General features: G+C 46.2%; 1 protein-coding gene across 1 annotated transcript in view; it reads right to left on the reverse strand.

The window, feature by feature from the left end:
* The window catches only part of ATE1 (arginyltransferase 1), a 68,491-nt gene that overhangs the window by 36,094 nt on the left and 9,808 nt on the right, over positions 1-22,589 (reverse strand). Inside the window, exons 6-9 of the mRNA XM_010145056.1 lie at positions 20,686-20,814; positions 11,944-11,976; positions 5,448-5,629; positions 772-871 (exon numbers count right to left, since the gene is read on the reverse strand). Of these exons, the coding sequence (XP_010143358.1) occupies positions 772-871; positions 5,448-5,629; positions 11,944-11,976; positions 20,686-20,814 (444 nt within the window). The remainder of the gene's footprint in view (positions 1-771; positions 872-5,447; positions 5,630-11,943; positions 11,977-20,685; positions 20,815-22,589) is intronic.

Here is a 22,589-nt window from a genome sequence, read left to right on the forward strand (position 1 = left end):
TTCACGAGCTTTGTATCCTTCCGTGTTATCACTAGATATATTGAGTTATGTGTAAATGTGTGTTCAGCACTCCGAAATCCTATCATAAGGTTCAAGAAGTAATGACGCATTTGCAAACAAAAGACGCCACGTTCACGAGATCTCCAGCTCACAGAGGAGAGAAGCCGCAGGCACCCAGCCTGAGGCTAGCAGGGGTGACAGGGGAGCTCTGCTGGAAGGCTGCTCATTCTCACGGCTCCACGGATTCTCCCGATCCTTTCCTCAAAAATCTGCTAGCTGGCTCACAGCGGCTGCTGATCCAGCGTCCCCCTGCCTTCATCGGCAGAGAGAGTCCCCTACCGCTAACAAAAGCCAGAGAAAAAACCCCAGCACAGCCAAGACCACGAAGACGTGTTATTGCTGCCTACCGTCTCCGAGCAACAGCTCCACAAATATGCAAACCCAAAAAAAAGGGAGGATTGTAGTCTAGTGGAAGGTACACCATAAACACAAGACAGGCAGGTGACCAAATGACACGCGATTATCTGACAGCCTTGAAAACCTCGCCATGCGAACTGCTTCTAAGCCAACCTGTAATAAATACCACATGCAGCTAAAATAAAATAGAAAACAATCCCAAGCCAAGTTAAATAGTGACCGACATTCAGATTTAACCATGTCACGTCGACGTTAAAATCCACAATGACAATTACAAAATATTATATTACTGTGAGCACTGTCAAATGCTCTGAATAACGGCACACTAAGGAAAAAAGGAAAAACACACTGTACCTTGTATCTCATTTTGGGGCAAGAATGAATGTAGAAACCCATATAATAAAAACAGAGATCAGGAGCTTTTTCATGAAGTTGCCTAGTAAAAGCGATTTCCCTGTGAAAGAAAAGAATAATTACTTTAAGACAATTCTTACATTCAATTTACCTCTTCACACCGAAATATTTTACAGCTACCTGGCTCTTGACCTATTTAAAGGGCTAGAACTCTATCAAGTAAAATATGAAGGCAATAAACTCAAAAATAATGCTTAAAAACATAAAGAAAGAAAAAAGGAAGTTAATGCTTCAAATCCAACCAAACAAATCACCAAAATGCAAAACATCACGTCAGGCTTCAAATTGCTTCCATTTTTGGTTTCGTCCTGCCAACTGACTCCCTTGAAATTCAAATAGAAGTGACTAAGAGCCTCTGTTTTACGGGTTTCTTGTTAATATTCACGTACATGGGAGTTCTGCAGAAGTGCAGCCCAGCTGCTGGCCCCGGCTGGCTGAGGCGGCTCAGGAACCCAGCAGAGCACTTCTGAAACACCAGCATCACGGGTAAGCTTCTGGTTTGTTCCACTACTTGTGTTCCAGCAATTTACAGATAGAACCATCTGTCTTTACGCCACAAAAGGTGTTTTTCAACCATCCCATGCCTGATGGCGTGACTTTCTCATTTATGCTGAAAAAGAAGCGTCAACACGCTGCAGGATGGCTTTTCTTCTTTCTGTTAGCGACCCAAGGGAAGCAGCTGCGTCACAAGGAGCAGCCAGCGCTTCCATGCTACCGCCCGCTCTGACAGCACGTGTCACTCTGCAGACCTCGGAGGTTACAAACCAAATACACCCGGGTGTCAGTCCTCACTTCCACGGAAGGGGTAAGGAGGTAGGAGCACCTGCAGGTATGAAGCATGTGAGTACACTGGGGGTTTATCACTGTTAAGTTATGAGCAGGGCGTTTCAAGGAACTGAAAACCTGCCACTGCAGCCGCGCGTGGCTTGCTGAGAACACCTCGAGTTCGTTACAGCTCTGCAGCTATACGCGTCCTTTCACAGAGGAGAATGTCTAGAAATCAGGTACTCCCTATCCAGGGAAAACCAACAGCTTCCAGAAGTGAGATTTACATACTACCGGCCACGTGCTTCACCCACCCGGCCCTGGCGGCACGGCGTGCGGTTGAAGAGCCTTGCCGTTTCATGTCCGTGCCGGCTGTCCTGCGCCTCGTCCAACAAAAAGCTGGAACACCACAGGGAAAACCAGCATCCTGCGTTTCAAAACCTCTCAAATGCTCTCTCCAAATGGACTGCACTACGTGACCTAACACAAAGCGACTTGGAGTGGACAGAAAGTGAAGGAAATGGAGCACAATGAAGCTGGGTAAGAACTGGGCTGGAGCAGCAAGTCTTAGCATGGGCACAGAGCTGCGTGCAGGTGAATTAGCGCGCGTGGCACCGAAGGAACCTGGCTGGCTCAGGACTCCGCCAGCGCCTCCGCATGTACCCGGTGATAGCCCTCGGGAAGGACCTTAGCTCCAGGTCTTGCTTCTCTTACATTTATGCACTTGGCCAACCCCACTCCAGACAAAGATTTATCGGGGAGATGCTAAACCATCCTGCTCCTCCTGCTTTTTGGGAGGGTGTGCTGTGATCCGAGGCAAGAGAATCCTGGGACTCCACCAGTTCACACCAGTGCACAGCATGACACCCACCCGCCTGCTTGCTTTCTGCCTAAACCTTTGCTCTGGAGAAGGGACTGGAGATCACCATGACCTGTCTGTCCAGTCTCCCGTCACGGCACGCGAGATCTGAGGAGCTCTAACAGCTGGAAGCGCTCGCGGCAGACATGTGTTCCTGCCAGCAGTACAGCACTCACACCTGGTCTTTCAGCGCTACGGAATCCCGCTCCAAAAGTACTCCAAGCACCCGTCCTGCTCAGCAGCGGTTCTCAGCACTACACTTGTCTGCTATTTGTGATTTTAGGTAGCTGGGGAAGGTTTGAAGTTCTCCTGCAGCAAGAATAACAATCACTCAATATTTCTTCATGATTTTTTTTACCTTTGGCAAGACTGGTATTTCACAAGGAGCTGCTTCTCCCCCCATTCTTTACTCACTGCCTACATATTTCAATGATCTTCAAATCCCCTTCTTTCTACAAGTCAGCAGCAAATATTCTCCAAGCAGCATGAAGTGGAAGTGACAGCACTGCACTGCAGTTTAACCTCCTCGGAGTCAAATTGGCAACAGCTTGGAAGGTATCGGATTCCTTTGCAACTTCCTAAACCCTTCCTAACTCTCAAGTTTTTTCTCCCTTTCTGAAAGAAGAACAAGGTTGGCTCCCTCTAAGACTGCTGGGAATTTTTATTGCATTAAATGCTGCAGAATTTATAAGCTGCTTTTTCACTGGTTGAGCCACACACGCCTGTTGCACCGACAAAGTTTTAAATTTATTATGTAGAAAATGTAAAGCCATTTCAAGAATTCATAAGCATGGATTATGTCAGTCTATTATTACATAAAGTAATGTGATACGTACAAATGCAAAAAAAACAACTCTTGGGAGGACCTAGTATTTCAGGTTATATGTTTGCTTCGTATAGAAAAAAAAATAACAGTCTAATTTCAAATATTTAGCATACGAAATAAAATCCTTCTAAAAATCCAGACCACTAACAGACAGAAGAAAGATCCATTTTAAATCGTAGGAGTTCCAACATATTTTCTACATTTGTCAATTCTGATTAATTTTCTACAGCATCGCCAGTGCCACTGAACACCTCAGAAAACCGACAATTCAGACATAGACACAGGCCGCTGGAGACGCTACAGCAACGGCCAGATTAACGCCCATGAGGACCGTGAGGTCAGCCCCGATTTGTGCTGGAACTGGACCGGATGACACCCAGAGGTCCCTTCTGACCTGAACTCTTCTATGCTTCTACAGCTTCTCCTTCACAAAGGACCATTCCAGCAGGAGGGGAGGAGAGCCAGCAGGAAGGCCACGTTATCACCTCTTCCTGCAGGTGACACACCGGGAGAAACTGCACCTTAGGAGCTCACTGGTCTGGAGCTGCCCAGCGCGCAGGAGGAGGTCCTGCTCTCTCGCTCCCTAGCCAGTCTCGGCTGCCCGCTGTGGCTCCCTCACAGCTCCCCCACCAGCTCTGCTGTTAACGGGTTCTTCGCTGAGCCACCTCAGCTCACTCACCAGGTTGCTAAGGCAAACAGTCTTCTGCTCAGGGAATCCCACTGGCTAACAGAGGGCTGCACCGCCCAGCGGGGAGACTGCAGCACCTCATTTCAGCAGCAATAAACCAGCAGAGTAACGCCAGGAACCTAGCAGGGAACTGTGGGGGAAAAGCCTTTGACAAATGCGTTCGAACAACCAGGGAAAAAATTCACCGCTATGAAGAGAGGAATACACCCCAAAGGAGAATTTAAAAAACAAAACCAAAACAGATTATCAGGAAATCAGAAGATCCTACTCAAAATCTAAACAAATTAAAAGCGATTACACTTCTGAGAGATTAAATTGCAAATGGTTTATTAGTTATTGCAAAAGTATATGAAGCAACTGTGATAAGAAGAGGTTTCCTAAAAACAGTGTTTGGGCTTTACGCGTTTCAAAAGTCACATCACGTTTACCCATCCCGGTGGGTCGCGCTAACCCATAGCTAAGGCGCTCCACCTGTAGAGAAGCTGTCTCTCAACAGGATGCCTTGGAGAAAGAAGGAAGCTGGATCTCACAATTCTGGATCTTCTTTGGCACCAAAAAGAGAGCAGTGCAAATCTCTACATGTAAAGACTTTTGTTAGAACTTCTCAGAACCAGGGAAACCTGAAAGGAGACATGTCTGGTGCGAGGTTCAAGCCCAGCTGCTTCCTGAGAACCTCCCTGGGAACACCACAGGTCTGTGACTACTTCATATAAACAGAGAAGCAAAAAAGCTCAGAAAAAAAAAAGAGATGCAGAAATATTTCCACTCGTTAAGGGGTTTTTCCTTATAATAACGGAATCATAAAATCGCTTATGAAAGAAAAACAATACCTTGCAGTTTAGCATACAAGTCTTATTCACAGCGAAAACCATCCCTATTCCTACTGTTCTGCAGGACTAGGCTGGAAGTTAATTTGAGGCTTTAAAATTCATAGGATTACTCTCTCCATCAGGCTTTCTAAAGACAAAGATAATGAGATTAACATACCTGAAAAATACACTTAGTGCGCGTACAGCAGGAAACTGCTCGTTCAGAAGACAACGGCTTTTAGCTATTCTAGTATTTATGACCTCAATGTGCATAAAACTATAAAAGTGATTAATTTCATTCAGTGACTGGGCTAAGAAAAGGTCAAAGGGAAAAGTTATTTCTATTCAAACAAAAAAGAGGCTTTTCCCGCTGTAACCAAGCAACACTGAATTATTTTCAGGGGCAATAAAAACCAGGTATTTCGTTTCTGAGTGGTTTTCCTTTAGTCTTTAAGTATTTAGCTAACTGGAAAGATACATCCCTACGCAAGGATGACAATTAAAAATGTATTTGGAATGAAACCAACTGTAGAGAACTAAACCACACAAATACTTTGCTAGATATAGCGTCACCAGTGTCGGCTGGGACTGGAAGGAGAAGGTGAAGGTTAGGAACAGGTATCAGTTCCTACCGTGCCGCCTAACCAGACAACAACAACGTCCTCTTACCGCAACGCCGAGTAGACGCCCAGAGACAAGGAGGAGTAGTCGGGATCATAGTACAGGTAGACGGAGGAGACACAGTAGGGCAGGATATCAATGACGCCGACAGCGATTATCTTCCCGTCCAGCCAGTACTGCTGGTGGAACGAACCATAGCCACACTCCGGTCCATTTGGTGGGTTCTCTGCCTAAGCGGAACAAAAGTTGGATGCGATTGTCTGACGGGGAGACTTTCACCACAAAAACAACGTTAGAGAGAATTTCAACACAAAAGTAAATATCGTGAGATATTCCTCCTGCTATCCGTGTTTAGAAAGAGGGCAAGAGGGATTCGTGAGGCGCTAGTTCACTGCATCACTTGTGACCCGAGCTGTACGAACAGCAAACGCTACATATCACACCCCTAAACACAGGTGTGCCAACAGCCTCCGCCATCCGGCTGGTACGGTACAGACAGGATACAACGGGGGATCCGTGGAGTTGTTAGTGCAACGTTACACACGGAACTTCTGCGGACGCTCTGGTTGGACCTGCTTCAACAAGGGGGGGAGCCCAAAGGCAGCAGGCAAGGTGAAGCTCAGACACCTCACGAGGCTGGCACTGCCTCGCTCCTCCGATGCTTTGTCACAGCAAGGACCCCGCTGTTGCTCCCTCCCATGTCCCCAGGTACTGGAAGCACTTTGGCCACAGAAATTCACTTTCTGAGAGTGAAAGCTCCTTGAGAAGAGGATTTATAAAAAGAACGGAGCAGTTCCCTCTTGTTTATGAGTTTGCTCTTTATAAGGTTTTCTCTTTACAACCAATGAAACACCTTTTATCTAAGAACCTGAAACTCCGTGTTGCAACAAAACCCGTGGAACCTCTTCTTTGACAGCCCCCTTTGAGGCGTCTCCTGCAAAAACCCTAAGAAACTCGCTGTGGTTTTGGATGCGCGGTGGAGTACGTCTCCGGCCGGGGTAAAGCACCTAGAGCCAGAAACCGAGGCTTCAGATAAAGAAGAAGATGATCTCCTAATTTAAACTGTATTACACAACCAGCTTTGGCATGCTGTCTTCTCCCACGTCAGCTTTACTTTAATGCTGAATTCCACTGTGCTCAACTTAATTACCCATCTAGTCGTGTGTCTCCCTGCATTGCCAGATCTTCAGAAAGCTGCTTCTCACTCAATAAATCTGACAGTACTGCCTGCTATTACCAAATGGTTTGCATTACAACAACAGAAGGTGGGTTTAATCAAGTATTTTGATACAGTAGCGCCGACCGAAGAGATGATGGGCAGGAGAAGTTATCCTAATAGGTACCACATGTGTCAAGAGAAATCAATCACAAGAGCAAAAATCATTTCATCTGACTCACCCAACCAATAAGCCGCAAAATAACGGGCACATAATAAAATGTTTGCATTTTTATATAGCTGTATAGCATAAAATCAGACGAGCAGCTACAGATCCTGTACAAGCGAAGCGATCTAACATTTGGGAGCCCAACCTGCAGCACACGAGGATATGAAACTCGGAGACTGGCACATTAAACAGGGGGTCTTCTCCTTCAGGTAAAGCCTGGACAGTTACGGTTTCATACAGCGTCCTCAACAGTTCAGTACAGCCAAAGACATCACATGGTCAGCAGGGAAACTTTGAGGCTGCGACACAGTGGAGTAAGAGATTTTTCTCTGAGGATTTCTCAGCACAGGTTAAGTTCTCTGCTCAGCTACCAGTGACGGAAAAAACAAAAGGTCTCCTGCAAGCCAAGGGGGCTGTGACTGGTAATAGAACGCAGACTTGCTGAAATAAGTTTCAGTTAGAAAAGATTTTCTTTCTCTGTCAAAAGCCCGTCACAGAGGATTTAATGGATGTTAAAAAAGATAGTCTAAGCCAACGTGGAAAGGATTTTCACTCAAAGCAAAGTCTTCTGAAGTTAAATGGATGTGTCTGTGAGTGACCCCAAAGCTCAGAATGGCATCGCGGGGGTTCAGTCACCAGACTGCTGTGAACTCAAGTGTTAGTATCAGTGAAGAAGCTTCTGGTGAAGCTGGTGAAGTCTGAACGACAGTAACTTCAGCAGTGCAATGACGATGGAACGCTGTGACCGTAAGAGAGGCCACGTTCTGTAACGGACACAGCAGGCACAGCGCTGACTGCAGGCAAAACCTCCAGGGACCCACACGACCTTAACCAGGCTTTTAAAAAGGGATGTTTCCCTCCTCCCAAAGCGTTCGCACAATGGAACCCTGTGTTCTGCTGGGAGGGGTTACATCCTCTCCAACCTCTCAGCAAGCGCCTGGCTCCTAACTTGATTCCTCATGCACCATCCCGGCAGTTTGACGGGAAACAGGTCTGGCATTTGAAACATCTTCCTGCAGCAGGCTGTACCAGCTGCACTGCTGACACGTCCACCTGTGTGGACGGGACCGTGTTTGTCAAAGAGGACAGAAAACAGACCACTGACATCGAGCAAGTCCCCCAATGACACCTGAGCTCTGGCATCAATCCAGGGGGACCCGTTTATTTAAAATTAACAATTTGTATTCAAACTTCACTACACTGAGTTATTATAACTGATGATACTGAAACCATCAACAAAGTAAGACTAAATGCAGGACAAAAATTGAGACAATTAGTTTTCTCTCCAGTGTCTGTAGACTCCAATGCTCCTCTCCACTGTCCGTTAGACGATAATGCAGAGAAAACCACAACGTATTTCATCACATGTTAACTCCACCTGTCTTCATATTCTGCTAGCTAATGGTTCCGCGAATACATTTGATTGCTCATATTTTATAACGTATTACTAACATTTAAATATTTAACAGCAACCGGTATTACACACTGCCCCAACAGTACACCTCAGCTTAACAACCGCTGACAGCCGAGCTCCACTGGTGGCGAGACAGCTCCACTCCCTTCAGAGCGCAGCGGCCTCTCTCTTTAGAGATGTCTTCCTACTTGAGGATGATGATGGAAATTGAACTTGTTAACCCGACCCTGCACACTCACCTGGCAAAACTGGGTCTGTGATTCTGGAAGGTTTCAGGAAATTCCCTGTTTTGAACTTTTCCATTTTACCCTCTGCTGGGGATGGAGGGAGGAGGAAGGTATGAAATCCACATTATTCCTTACACAAAAACCAAAAAAAATGCCAGGAACCCCTTGAGTTCCACACTCCAGTGGAAGTTATTTACTGAAGAAGTGGAGTGATTAATTGCAGCAGCTCCTCTCCCAAAGGGACACACGCACACAACCTGCCATATGGTAGGTTTCTACCTCTCGGTTAGCAACACTCTTCCTTTTCAGTACAACGTCCTCGTTCCAGGGTTCGTGGAGATGCTGCGAGAGCAGTCCACAAAGACAGGCGGTGCCAGGGTTCAGTAGAATGAGCCAGCGCTGCACCCTCACAGAAGAAAAAGACCAAGAGCATCCCAGGCTGCGCCACGCCAAGCACTGCCAGCAGGTCAGGGGAGGTGAACCCTCTGCTCTGCTCAGCACTGGGGAGGCTGTGCTGGCAGCGCTGGGTCCAGGCTGGGCTCCCCATACAGAAGAAATAAGGGCACAGTAAGGCAAGTCCGCAAGGTCCATAAAGATCACAAAATGGTTTGGGTTGGAAGGGACATTAAAGACCATCCAGTTCCCACCCCTGCCACGGGCAGGGACACCTTCCACCAGAGCAGGGTGCTCCGAGCCCCGTCCAGCCTGGCCTTGAGCACTGCCAGGGATGGGGCATCCACAGCCTCTCTGGGCAGCCTGGGCCAGTGCCTCAGCACCCTCACAGGGGAGAAATTCTTCCTCACATCTAATATAAATCCACCCTCTTTCAGTTTAAAGCCATTACCCCTCGTCCTCAGCTGGTGTGTGTCCCCGGCTAGGTATGGTGCATCCACAGCCTCTCTGGGCAGCCTGGGCCAGTGCCTCAGCACCTCACAGGGGAGAATTTCTTCCTCAGAGCTAATCTAAATCCACCCTTTTCAGTTCGAAACTGTTATGCCTTGTCCTGTCACTACAGTCCCTGATGAAGAGCCCCTCCCCATCTTTCCTGTACTCCCCCGAAGTACTGAAAGGCCATGAAAAGGTCTCCCCGGAGCTTTCTCTTCTCCAGGCTGAATGAACCCAACTCTCTCAGCCTGTTCTCATAGAGGAGGTGCTCCAGCCCTCTGATCATCTTCACGGCCCTCCTCTACTCACTCCAGCGGGTTCACGTGCTTCTTATGCTGGGGGCTCCAGAGCTAAACGCAGCTGGGCCAGCTGCCCAGAGGGCCTGTGGAGCCTCCATCCTTGGAGATACTCAAAACCCAGGGTCCTGGACAACCTCCTCTGGCCGACCCTGCTCAAGCAGGCAAGTTGAACCAGGTGGATCTCAAGAGGCCCCTTCCAACATGAGCAATTCCGTGATTCTGTATCAAAACAAAGTACATCAACTCACTGCCTCAAAATGTAAGATGTCATCTACCTGGGAACTACAGACCTCTAACAACCTTAATGACCTTGTTATTAAGATCTCCTGAAGACTAACACGTTAATGCACAACGCAGCCCAGAAGCTGATGTCCTTTATGAAGAGCAAAGCTCGATTCACAAACCAAGTGATCAAAAGGGTAAACGGAAGGAACAGAGATGTTTATAACAATGGTTATAAATCAGCAAGTCTCTCAGAAAGATGCTTTGGAGAGCAGTTTTATGAAATCATCCATTTAATGTTGAGCATCAGTCACAATGGAATAATACTAAAGCGCAATCAGAGAAGAAGTTGAAAACAAACCAAAAAATCCTCGTTCAACCGAGCAATGCTGTGGTGCATCTGAGTGCTGAGGCTCGCTCTAACTCATGTCAATGCAACACGGGACAACTTGGGCAGGACAAACGTGGAGATGACTACTAACGACACCAAGACAACCACCGGCCCCAAACTACCCTCTACCTCACCAAGCACCAAAAGCCAGGAATCTCCCGGGCTTCCCCTGTGCCCGCCTCCCATAAACATTCTCTCCTCAGCAGCAACAGGCCACGGTGGGTTTTGGCTACGACTCTCAAACCATTGTAGCCACAGCTCTCCAAACAAGGCAGCGTCTGCACGCGGGAAGCGGCAACATGGCAAATGTTTAAATGTAGTTTCTAAGACGAAAGGATGAATAAAATAACCCTGAAAGAGTTCTCTCTACATTACCCTGTTTACTGCTAGAAAATTGCCTGGGTTCCTGCTACTACATACTGTGTCATTTTTTTTAACTATTCATTTTTTGTGCCAGAGCCCTCAGCCAAACCAGAAACTAAACAGAATAACAACACAAGGAAATAAAAAAGGCAGGAAGAGTTTGGGTGTTCATACTATCTGCAGCTAATAACGAGAACAAAAATTCAGAAAATGACAAATTGAAATCCTGTAAGGTTTAAATCTTATTTTCAATTATTTTTGTTCAAAAGAATAAACAGATTATACACTACTAGATTTGCTTGTGGCAACAGTTTCAGAATAAAGAATTTCAAGAATCCCTTGGCCTCCAATATTCAATCCCTTTTATTTAACTTCATCTAATTGAAGACATCTGTAGTGGTGCCACACAAAATTTAATTCAAGCTTCGAAACGTCAATAAAAAGTGTCTGTAAGAAACAATACTGGTATAAACCTGGCAGGGAGGCATACATCAACATCTACGTGGCCGTACAGAATTCAGACTCTACGGGCAGTCTGCTGCCTGGGTTGACGAGGTGATAAAAGCCCTTTTCCTATAAAGTCTAATGAGCTCTATTACTCTTCAGCCTTCAGGAATGTAAGGGCCAGTGGACTCAGCAGAGAAAAGCAACAAACGCTCCACACATGGATTCATTCAAGCTGCGACATATCAAATTACGAGTGTAATTACTCTAACCTGACAATTTCATTAGAGTCACGCAGTCCTTAACTCTTTCGGACTAACGAGAAAGCACGAGAAATCCGCAGCACTTTGCTGACTTGAATCGACATCGCCTCTCCTCGAATTTTAACTCAGGCCGTGGTCAAATACGAGTTTAGTAAGTTATTTAGTCGTACATTCTTTTCCTTCATAGAAAGAAATCCAGGACAGAAGAGACACAGCCCTTGCTGCTGCCATCTCCTAACGCAGTGACGTGGATTGTAGGGGTAGCTTATTCTCCAGCAAAGAGCCCTCAGCCCCCCTGGAGAACGCAGCGCTACCTCCCGTCTCTGTCGGTGCCGGCACAAGTACCATGACACCCATCTGCCCCAGCCACCCCCCCACGGCTCGCTGTGTGCCGGGAGTGGGGAGGGCAGACTCCTCCACTCCAAAGCTCGCGTCTCCAGCCAGTACGTACCTCCAGAGGGGAGTCGCAGAGGAACCGTGTGAACTGCAGCGAGGTGGAGCCAGCAGCAGGACGTGCCCAAGAACAGTCCGAATATGCCAAGCAGAAAAAGAAGAATCGGCCCCAGCCACCCCCCCACGGCTCGCTGTGTGCCGGGAGTGGGGAGGGCAGACTCCTCCACTCCAAAGCTCGCGTCTCCAGCCAGTACGTACCTCCAGAGGGGAGTCGCAGAGGAACCGTGTGAACTGCAGCGAGGTGGAGCCAGCAGCAGGACGTGCCCAAGAACAGTCCGAATATGCCAAGCAGAAAAAGAAGAAAAATATTAGCAGTGCTTCAGGCTACATTAACAGACAAATACACTCGGTGAAAACCATGTATTTGAAAAACACCATTGGATTTTAAGAGTTAAAATAAAATATCCATAACAAACTCCCACATTCTACTTTGTTTGGAAGTACAAATAGATAGAATGATTAATTATCCAAAGCACTTTCCCGCTATAAAATAATTTCTTTTAAACTTGATGTGGGACAATAATCACCCTGTAATACAGGTCTGTTTGTGTCCTTTATTCTAAATTACACATTTCCCTTCTGTGTCTGCCTGCAACAGGGGGGGCTCTTCCCACCCTTCCACTGGTACCTGCCCCGTCACTAAACAAGGAGGTAGGGCCCTCATATCTCTTAATATAAATAAAGTCTGTTTACATACAAAATCAAGTCTGTATTATGTCTAAAGAAGAGGAAGAAGAAAATAAACAAAATAAAACCAACTTCCTGAAAGTGCAAGTATTTTCAATCCTAGATTCTTTACTCAATACAAAATGATGTGCTGTAGACAATCAATCAAAAAAGCAGGATTTTAATGGTCTGGAGCTCATTCAAGATTCTAAGAGAAATAAAATTAATAAGTTATTTATGTGTCACTTTTCGATACAAACACTTCCTTATTGGTGGATTCCACATTAAAGATGTTACTACGTTCTGGTGTGTATTTAACCCTAAAACACTCATTAGTTCAGAACCTTGTACGTGTTACACAGTTTAATTCCCCCTCTTGTAACAGCAGGATGATTTACTAAGTCAGCGGCTCCCAACTGCAAAGTAATAGTAAATAGGAAGTTTTAATTAAAAGAATATATACGGATACCTACAAAAACTTGATAGTTGTCAAGATTCTGTTGTCAAGAATTCTATGAATTTCTGAGATTAATTACAGAAGATTTTTCTACAGAATGGGTTGGTTTCTTGTCAGCCCATTTCTCCCAGGGAAGGGGAGGAGAGGAAGGCAGGCAACAAAACCAGTGCCTGTGCTGTCGTTTACTGACTGAGGTCAGAGTCCAGACACAGCCTAAGTAATCATCACCTCCTCTGCTCTTCAGAAGGTGCTGCAAGGCAGATTTGAAGACAAAACCACAGCCTCTAGCAGATACTCGTAGGGGTCTGCAAGCATTAACTGGGCCGTTCTCATGGTAGCTCAGAGCACATCCAACCTCCACCTCCTCTAAGGCGATGTCTCTACCAAAGGGCATCGACACCGGTCCAGACTCGGCAGAGGCTGTATGTCAGACCTGTCCCCCTCGAGCCCACAGATCTACGGATGAATGGCAAACCTTTGGACACAGGCCGTAGGGCAGAAGACTGAAGTTCTGTAAGGTGCTGGATTGTGCCTTTCCTCTAATTAAGCACTGCAGATCCAGTCACTGCCACCTACATTAGTGAGTCCGAAAAAACTAGTGACTGAGATCTCAACGAACTTTTACGATTTTTATCGATTTGGTGGATAGGGAGAGAGAACCAGAGAGCAAAAACCACCCCAGATAATACTTAAAGAGGGGGGAAGAGTAATTTGATATTTCAATTATTGAGCTACGTTCCCATAAAAAAAGAACAGAGAGTTGCAAACCCCTGCACTGCGAGGGCACCAGTCCTTACAGCCAGTGACTTGAGAATGCGCAGCTTCACCGAGAACAAACCATGTGTTCTTCATTTTCATGTCAGAAGACCCCCGATAGCTCTTAATCTGTAACTTTAGCTTTACAGAGCAAGTTCAACCCTATGGGTGAGAAAACTGAGCCAAGGATGCTTTTCAAATCGTTTCATCCATTCGCCATCCTCCACTAGTCAATCCCTCGGCTTTGGAGGCGAGGGGGGACGTTTTCAGTGTACCCGAGCATAACCACTGCTTGCCAGGGAGTATATACTGTTACAGCTATCTGTAAGGCTGGCTGGGAAAATCCTCACCTGCACTTCAATTTGTACCGCAGTCTCACCGGGAGAAAACACTGCGAGTCCCGTTACGTGTTATTTCACCTGTTGACACTTGCTAAAGTTCTCCTATAATTTTCTTAATCAAGTCCTAAAAAGCTTCATAAGACTGTGAATCTCCTCTACAAGCCAATTAAGAAACAACTACCCAGAAACCCAATGATTTTTGGTTGTGGGTTTGTTGGGATGTTTTTAAGGAAGAATTTAATTGACACATGGTGCTGCAAAACCTAATAAATCCTTCAGACCCCCTGACCTCTGCTGTTACCTTCCCAGCCCTCACTCTGCCCTCCCACCCCCAAGCCCCAGCACTTCCACATAACCCAGGAACATACCTAGTCTATACATTTATTTAAACTGAAGACAACATAAACCTCAGTTCCTGAATTAACAAACTCATTTCATACTGCTGGATTCCTATGAACACAATTCAAAACTTATTCACTAAATCGTGAAAGAAATAGAGGCAAAAGCTGGTGCTGCATGTGAAATGACTCCACCTGTCACACAAGCACAGTGAAAATTCCTCCCTCGAAGTCATGCTTTTCTCACCTTAATTTCCAGCTGAACTGAGCCTTTTAGAAGCTATGTAATAAACATGAAATCCACCACATTTTCACCTCGGTGCAAACTAACTACCAGAAAAATCCATCCAAAAAATGGGAGAGAGGTTTAAAGCTAATTAATAAAACTGAGAGAAACACATCACCGAGAATTAAAACCAAGGGAGGAAAAAGGCAGAAAAATAAAAGGTTTGGTTCAACTCCCAACTACAGCACACGCACAGCTGGAAGCAGCTGTAACAGGACAAGGGGTTTATGGCCACTTGCTTCCTCATGCAGGTGGGGAAGACGTGCAGATGCTCCAGGTGCTAAACCCCGCAGTTCAGGGAGGGTGCTGATGTCACCCGAGGATGGCAGAGCCTCCGCGGGACAGACCAGCCGTGGGCTGTCATCCCCAGGAGCCGTAAAATTATCGGAGTGCTTTAGCACAAAGACATGACAGAAAGGCATTCGCTCCTCGTCTTCCTTTTGACAGTACCCGAGTTCGCTCGTCTTTGTGCTTCACTGCCCAGGAAAAGGGAGGATCTGCCTTCTTCCTCGGAGGCAGGGAGGGGTAAGGGACAGATATGGGATTTAGGCCTTTGTCCTTTGGGTTTTTTCTGATCTAACCCCTGAATGGGCTCAGAATGTGCCAGGCTGCTCAATATTTCTTCATTTTTCTTTTCATAAAGGCACTAGGCTTATAATAAAATAATTGTAGAGGGCTCCTGGCCTCTCCCCTACACAGACACTTTTTGTATAGGGTTTCTCCTCCTCAAGCCGGGTGATCTTTAGGTATTTTAGATACGCAGGGAAATGAAGCGCTAGAACTGGGTTTGTCTTCCCTAGAAGCTCCACCCAGCTCCTCTTGGCTTCACGCAAAGCCTGCGCAGGACCATCCTGCCGCCACCACCGAGAGCAGCCAGGGCCCCTTCCTGAGCTCCGTTACTTTGGAGACACGGGCACTTCTTACAGGTTCACAGTAAGAGGCTGTTGACTTTCCAAAGCACTTGGTCTGTGCCATCAGCATGCTTTGTCCTGGGAAACGTGTCTGGATTTATTTTGTGCATTGGGCTGCCATATTTTAGTTGAAATAACCTTCTTTAGGCAAAACAGACTAGAATCAACATTCACCATAAAGTTCTGGAGTGAAAAGGTAACAAATAAATAATCTAAAAATAAGTCGAACTTCCACTAAGGCTGGAAGAAGCTGTTAAACGACAAAAACTCAAGTGTCAAAATCCGAAAGAACATGTAAACTCTGATGCAAAAGGAATCTGAACTGAAACAATTTATCTGTGGACAAGTTACTTAGTGGTCGGGATGTCCGAACTCTTTGGCTCTCCTAGGAATCTCCAGAATAAAATCCAAGGCACCGCAGTGGCGAGGGCCACACAGTAAGCAGGAGGAACCAGGCCGAAACACAAGTACTAGGTTAAAGTCTTGAACTCTGCAATATCAGAGATCTGGAACACGAGCTCCTTGCAGGCAGACGTTCTGCCCAGCACGCAGAGCCACCACCAGATCAGCGCTGCCGTCGGTCGGCATGGTCACAGAGTCCATCCCCGAGCCTTCTCAAAACAAACAGCTGCAGAGGCAAGCTGCGGACAGGTAAAAACAACCACAAAGGCTACTGATTTTTTTAAGCATTCTCTCACTAGAAAAATAAAAAAAAAGAGGAAACTGGGTTAGAGACTCCTAAGGTTTGCAACCGGCTGCTGATAGCAGCTTTCGAATGGATCGGAACGGGCTCCTGGGCGCTGCCCAGACTACCCACTCGGTTCTCTCTGTTAGTTCAAGGGGATTCCTGGGAGGCAACTAAAAAAAAAAACACTGGGCGAGAACCCCCCTGCTATTCCTATTTCAGTAATTTTTTGCACCTTTTCAAACAGTGTATCTTTTGTGTGTTGTGAAAATCTTCTCTTCCAAGACAAATATTTAGTTAAGCGCAAAGCACAGAGAGCGTCCAGCTCCTTCTGCAGGGGAACGCAGACACATACTATTTTCCTACAAGTTTGTCATTATAAAATACTCATGAAAAGTTAAATAAAACATTTGCTACAGAAGTTCTAAACAGCAATGAACTGTTCACTCTCGCTCTTTCTGGAAACTACCGTAGAATTTTTATGGTCGTTTATGGCAATGTTTTCTAACTTGGGTAGCTTGTGTCGGTCACACTTCAGCCCCGCTTCTTAAAGACAGAGACAACCGTAAAAAGACTTAAAGCTTAAAAATCACATTAATGGACTAGGTGTGTCAGTGGGATCAAAAGAATTTCCTTCTTGGGATGAAAGGGCCAAGAAGAAATGTCTTCAGGGGATTCACTCCAGAGCTATGCAGTTCCACATCTGTATCCATCGTTTCAATACCAAGAAATACATTCTGACGCTGGATATCAAACACAAAAGATACGGAGGTGCAAAACCTTCTGAAATATTGACTTAGGTGTTTCCACGTACTTTGCTAATCATCCCGGCACTGGGGTAGAGTTGGAGCACAGCATCTTCCAGGGCATTTCTGTTCTGCAAAGCCCTCCCTGCACTTCTGACGCAGAAACAGGTATTTTTGCTGTGAGCAATAATTAAAATGTTTGCAGATAGGGACTGCTCCGAGCAAAGCAGAAGAGAAGCCAGACCTATCACTAAACTTCCTGAAACCCAATGTCCTTACCTGAAGAGCCAGCCTCTGCCCTCGGACCAGTTTCTATCTAATTTCTTTCTACCTATTGTGTTTTACTTTGTTTTCAGATGATTGTACTGCAATTCTAAAAAGCTAAAGCACAGAACACCACCTGGTCACTCTCACAGCCTTGCAGGTTTCTTCAGATAAAAATGGAGTAACAGACAGCACGTCTACATGCAGAGAAACCAACCTCCACCAGCACTACACGCAGCCTCAGATGATTGTACTGCAATTCTAAAAAGCTAAAGCACAGAACACCACCTGGTCACTCTCACAGCCTTGCAGGTTTCTTCAGATAAAACTGGAGTAACAGACAGCACTTCTACCTGCAGAGAAACCCACCTCCACCAGCACTGCCCGGCACCAGCACCTACCAGCACTTACCACAGACTGGTTTGGGTTGAAGGGAGCTTCCAGGCTCACCCAGTCCCACCCCCTGCAGGGAGCAGGGACATCTGCACCCAGAGCTGGGTGCTCAGAGCCCCAAGGGCCAACCTGACCTGGGATGGTGCCAGGGATGGGGCTGCTCCCACCTCTCCATCGGAAATGCAGGAGAAGGAGAAAGAAAGGAGGAAAAGGCAAAACGGAAAAAGACCCCCTGTCTTGAAGGGCTCTGATATACCAGTTATCACCAGTCTCAAAGTGGCACTAACCAGAGAGTGTCCAGAAATTCAAAGAAATCTTTGGTTGTCTAGTATTCGATGGGTTCTCCGACCTGGCAATTACCTCTTGCCATTTCTCAGGCAAAATCTTGACGAGAGCAGCGTAGGTGCAGAAGAGGACCTTCTTTCACACTCGGTGAGCAATAACCGGTTTCAGACATCTTTTGTTAATATTGTGAACTGGTTTATGACTTTCCTCATCAGTGTTACTTCAACAATCACCAAAATTCTAAACCTATTCCTTAAATTGCCTTTTAACGTGATAAGGCTAATATTAAAACAGTCCAGCAGCTGATACAGGCAGACAGTATACTGTAACGCCAACAGCCTGAGAATATATTCCAAAACAAGCCGTTAGCATGTCCCATAACCATTTCTGCTGGATTCTGAATTTAAATACAGGCAGCATTCTGACTAAGAAGTGTTCAGCCAAATCTGAAAATCAAATACTTTACTAAACCAGAAACTTCGCAAACTCGAGAGCGTGCAGGGCTCTCCCCGAAGAGGTGTTCATCCACCGTACAGAGACAGGCTCGCTGGCACGCATGAAAAGCTAAATTCAGTTCCTAGATGGACAAACATTCCTGGATGTTTGCCAGCTTAAAGCCCGAAGCATCCTTGTTACTAGCCTGATAAAAAGCCCTGTGTACAGAACAGAAGTTCTTTACTTAAAGAACGGCTTGGCTCCATAATGTCTGTATGATAGATTAAAAAGTGTGAAGAAGAGGAAGAAGAAAAAGATCGAGGTCTCTCAAACAGCATTTTCCAGCCTTCCTCTCAGTAACTTGGATCAGTTTTACCCTGCTTGGGATCTTCTGTCCTTAAAGGTGACTCAGATAATTCTCCTCCCACATAGATTTGGTATTAAAAAACAAGAAAAAAAGGCTTCTAAACCTACAATGAAATACATTTTGTTTAAAGTATTCTTCACTCTCCATCCTGCAGGGATCAAATACAAAGTGCTTTTGACTGGAGTGACTGGAGTGAACAGAAAGACCTTCCCAGTCAGTCCCATCAACATACGAGGGCATTCACCCCTGCTAAAGAAGGACCCAAATTAAAACCCGTCAGCATCAGACTGAGTTTTTACCAGAAGCTTCAGAGGAGGTTTTGTCTCCCCCCTGGAACACAACACTAAGCCTGCACAAACATGATGGCAGAGAGAGATGAAGGCAAAGCTGGGAACCACCTATGGCAAGAAACAAGGACAAAGCAGATACCCCCCAGTAAGCCACCAGCAGCACCAACAGAAATCACCTCCTGCCCACCCGCCAGCAGCATCCGTGACAAACATCACACCTGCAGGTGGAGGAAACCTGCCCTGTCCTTACACATCCTTCCTCCCCTGAACTCCCACAGTTCAAAACCAAAGTTCCACGGGTGATTAGGGCCATCAAACCCAAGTCTACTCCGCCGAACCGTGCCCCGCGTCCCACACCGAGAGCAGGGGAACGCAGAGGGAGCTGCTCTTCACAGCTGCCCTGCAAGCGGCCATCGCGCTTTGGTTCTGTTCTTCCTGAGGGAACGACTGTATATAAAAAACCCGTAACTTTAAACAAAGATAAGTAAGCACATGAAGCTCTCCGCACCCTCTCTGCAGCAACGGGATGTTCAGGGGAAACGCATGCTGGCACATGTGCTGTATCTCAGCAATTCGAGCTGAAATACCTGCACCGCCGCAGCCAAACCAAGTCGCTCCTCAGGCCAGGTAACGCCCGGCACAAACCCAGTAAACACTCAATCCGTCTTGGCGTGTTTCCAGTTTTGACATTACTGTAACTAACCCAATGGATGTCAGTAATCATAAGAAGGGCAGAGACTAACACTTCGTGTTAGGAGCCCTGTCACTGTACAAAACAAAGTGCAGAAAGTTTCATGGCTTTCCACAGTAGCATTACAGGGATGCCACCACAAAGCTCTCCTCACGCTCCTCTGAACCGAAGCCAGCAATGGCTGTGCGGGTCGCCTTCTCGAGCTGGAAAGCAGCCCCAGCTCCCCAGGTACCGCTTCTGCCTCATCGCTCCGGAGAGCGGAACAGCCTAACTAGAGGGTTATCAACGCCCAAGCGGACAGAAATGACAGGTACGAGGTGGCACTGCTAGTGAGTTCTGCTCACGAAAATACCGTGCCACCTGCCAGAGAAATGGGGAATTGCTGCTGGTTTAGAACGCCACCAGTACTAGGCGGTTTTTACTCGTTAAAGATAACCTTCCTGTAAACACCACTTTAAACCAAGCTTTACTCACACGCAACGCGCTCTTGCTGAACCTCAGACAGTCAGCTTGAGGAGTATTTTCACACTATTTCTACCGCAAAGATGAGTTTTACCTGAGAGAGATGCTTGGCCAGGAAACGTGAATAAAACTGCCATTTTTCCAAACCTTCAGCCGTCACATTAAACAAACAAAAAACCCAAACCAATGAGAAATGTGGAAAAGGCACCAAACAGATTCAAAGCCAAAGATGCTTTTGCCATCAGAAAAGCAATTCCAGGCCATTATCCCGTTTCCAGCGGCACCTCTGCCCCAGATCTCTTTACGACCAGGTGCAAAGCGCAGTAATTAACTCGTTACTAATGCCAGGTTTTTAGTCATGACAGTGCATAACCCCTCCCTCTTCAGCTCGGCTGCCCCTGGGCTGAAGCCTGCAGCAGGAGCTTGCTAAAAAGCACCATCCTTTCCCTCCCAAGCGGGAACTCCGATATTTTCTCATTTGGAATCCCCCTAGGAGACACCACTTCCCCTCCTTCAGCTGTGCGTTAGAAAAGGTGTTGTCAGCAAGGTGCATGCAGTGAACTGTACCTCGGTTTCGCCACAGTCTGAAGGGGTGTCCTTGTGTATGGCCATCTGGTACTTGGCAAATAAAGTGGCTGACTGGTTGAAGGACGATTTGAACTGGGGGTCCTCAAAGGAGACAGGTACTAACCTCACCTTCAGAGCAAGGAAAATACAAACATGCTATTCTCAGTGCACATCACCCGGTAACACGCTTCTGAAGGTAAGGCTAGTGAAAGATCTCCTCCGATCCACTTCAAAGCCTCTGAATCAGTTCTCTAGTTTAAACAAGCAAATCCTCCTACAGGAGCGAGTCAGACACCCTACACTGATCCTAAACCATCGGTACTTCCATTAAAGAATAAAAATTGTGCAACACTAGAACAGCCCGAAGCACCAGTTCAGTCACCCTATTTTTTGACCACATTATTTAACAAATCAACCCCAAATTTTATTTTCATTGCACAGTCTCAAGGACATTGACAATGTATTATTTTTAATGGCACATCACTCGCGGCCCTGGTCCAGCAATTAGATATTCTTGCTACCCACTGGTTTCTCTCCAAACTCCTGGAATTGTTTCTTCCTAGTACTGGAGAGGTGTGATGTCTGACAGTTAACTGTCACACACCGCCTGGTCATTACCAGTAGCAGCAACAACGTGTAATTCAGACGGAGTGCACAGATTACTTCTTGAAGGGCTTAAATTGAAAACAAAGAGCTTCTGTGAACCTTCAAACCAACAATCTGTATGCGTGATATATTTTCACCCACATGCTGGCCCTGTTCATGCTAGTTCCTCCTTATGGAAGCATCCAATCCAAAGCCAACGAGATGAGTTACCAGGGTAAGGGTCTGGCTGCTTTTTGTCCTCAGGGGATTCACATTTGTAAGGAGAGCGCTCTCTCTCTCTCTCCAGAAGCCTCATCCTCTCAATCTCTCTCCCCACAGCACAGGCCTGTAACTTCCCTAACTCTTCTGCCTGCAATCACCACCAAACAGTTGTGGCACTCACAAAGAGGGAGGGATCAAAAGAGTTTGCACTTTCAGGACGTTGATTTTATTTTATACGGTATTTTACGTGCTCACGAATATAGAATGGATATAAAATCCACGTTTGTTTCTCCTAGGAACAAGACAGACGAAGCAGAGGGGAACAAAATTCATTTGGCCTTCTGACCTGATGTATAGTTGGTTTATCAGGTGGGTCCTTGTGAATAACCATCTGGTATCGTTTATAGACCTGGTAGGACTCCTGAAATGTGGCTTTGAACTGGGAACTTGGTGGAGATGATCTCACTACCCTCACCTTCAGAAGAAGTTAAACACATTTATTATTACAATATCATGCAATAACTGTACATTTGTACACACACAAATATCACAACAGAGAGAAATGCTGACTTCCTGCACAAGGGCCCTAACAATTCAAATAATATTAGACTATTCTTCAGCTCAGTTTAGGCTACAGAAGGCTTTTATATCCACACAGAGTAACATACAAGGATTTCAAGCTACACATTAAGATAAAGAACTACACAAATAGTTTTCAAGAAATAGACCAACAAATGGTGTGCAAATCAACTTTTCAAAGGTATTTTCTCTACTTTTTAAAATCCCCTCTTGCAGCTTCACACTCTGCTGAAAAACACTTGAAAGACCCATGCACTTGGATGACATACCATAGACTTACTGAATGGTTTGGGTTGAAGGGACCTTCCAAGCCCACCCAGTCCCAACCCCTGCAGGGAGCAGGGACATCTGCATCCAGAGCAGGGGGCTCAGAGCCCCAAGGGCCAACCTGACCTGGGATGGGGACAGGAATGCGGCTTCTGCCACATCTTGAGACAACCTGGGTCAGGGTCTCACCACACTCATCACGAAAAAATTCTTTTATCTAGTCTGAATCTCCCTCTTTTAGTTTAAACCCA

The sequence above is a fragment of the Buceros rhinoceros genome, unplaced genomic scaffold, assembly GCF_000710305.1.
Source record: "Buceros rhinoceros silvestris isolate BGI_N320 unplaced genomic scaffold, ASM71030v1 scaffold14001, whole genome shotgun sequence".
Classification (NCBI taxonomy): Eukaryota; Metazoa; Chordata; class Aves; order Bucerotiformes; family Bucerotidae; genus Buceros; species Buceros rhinoceros.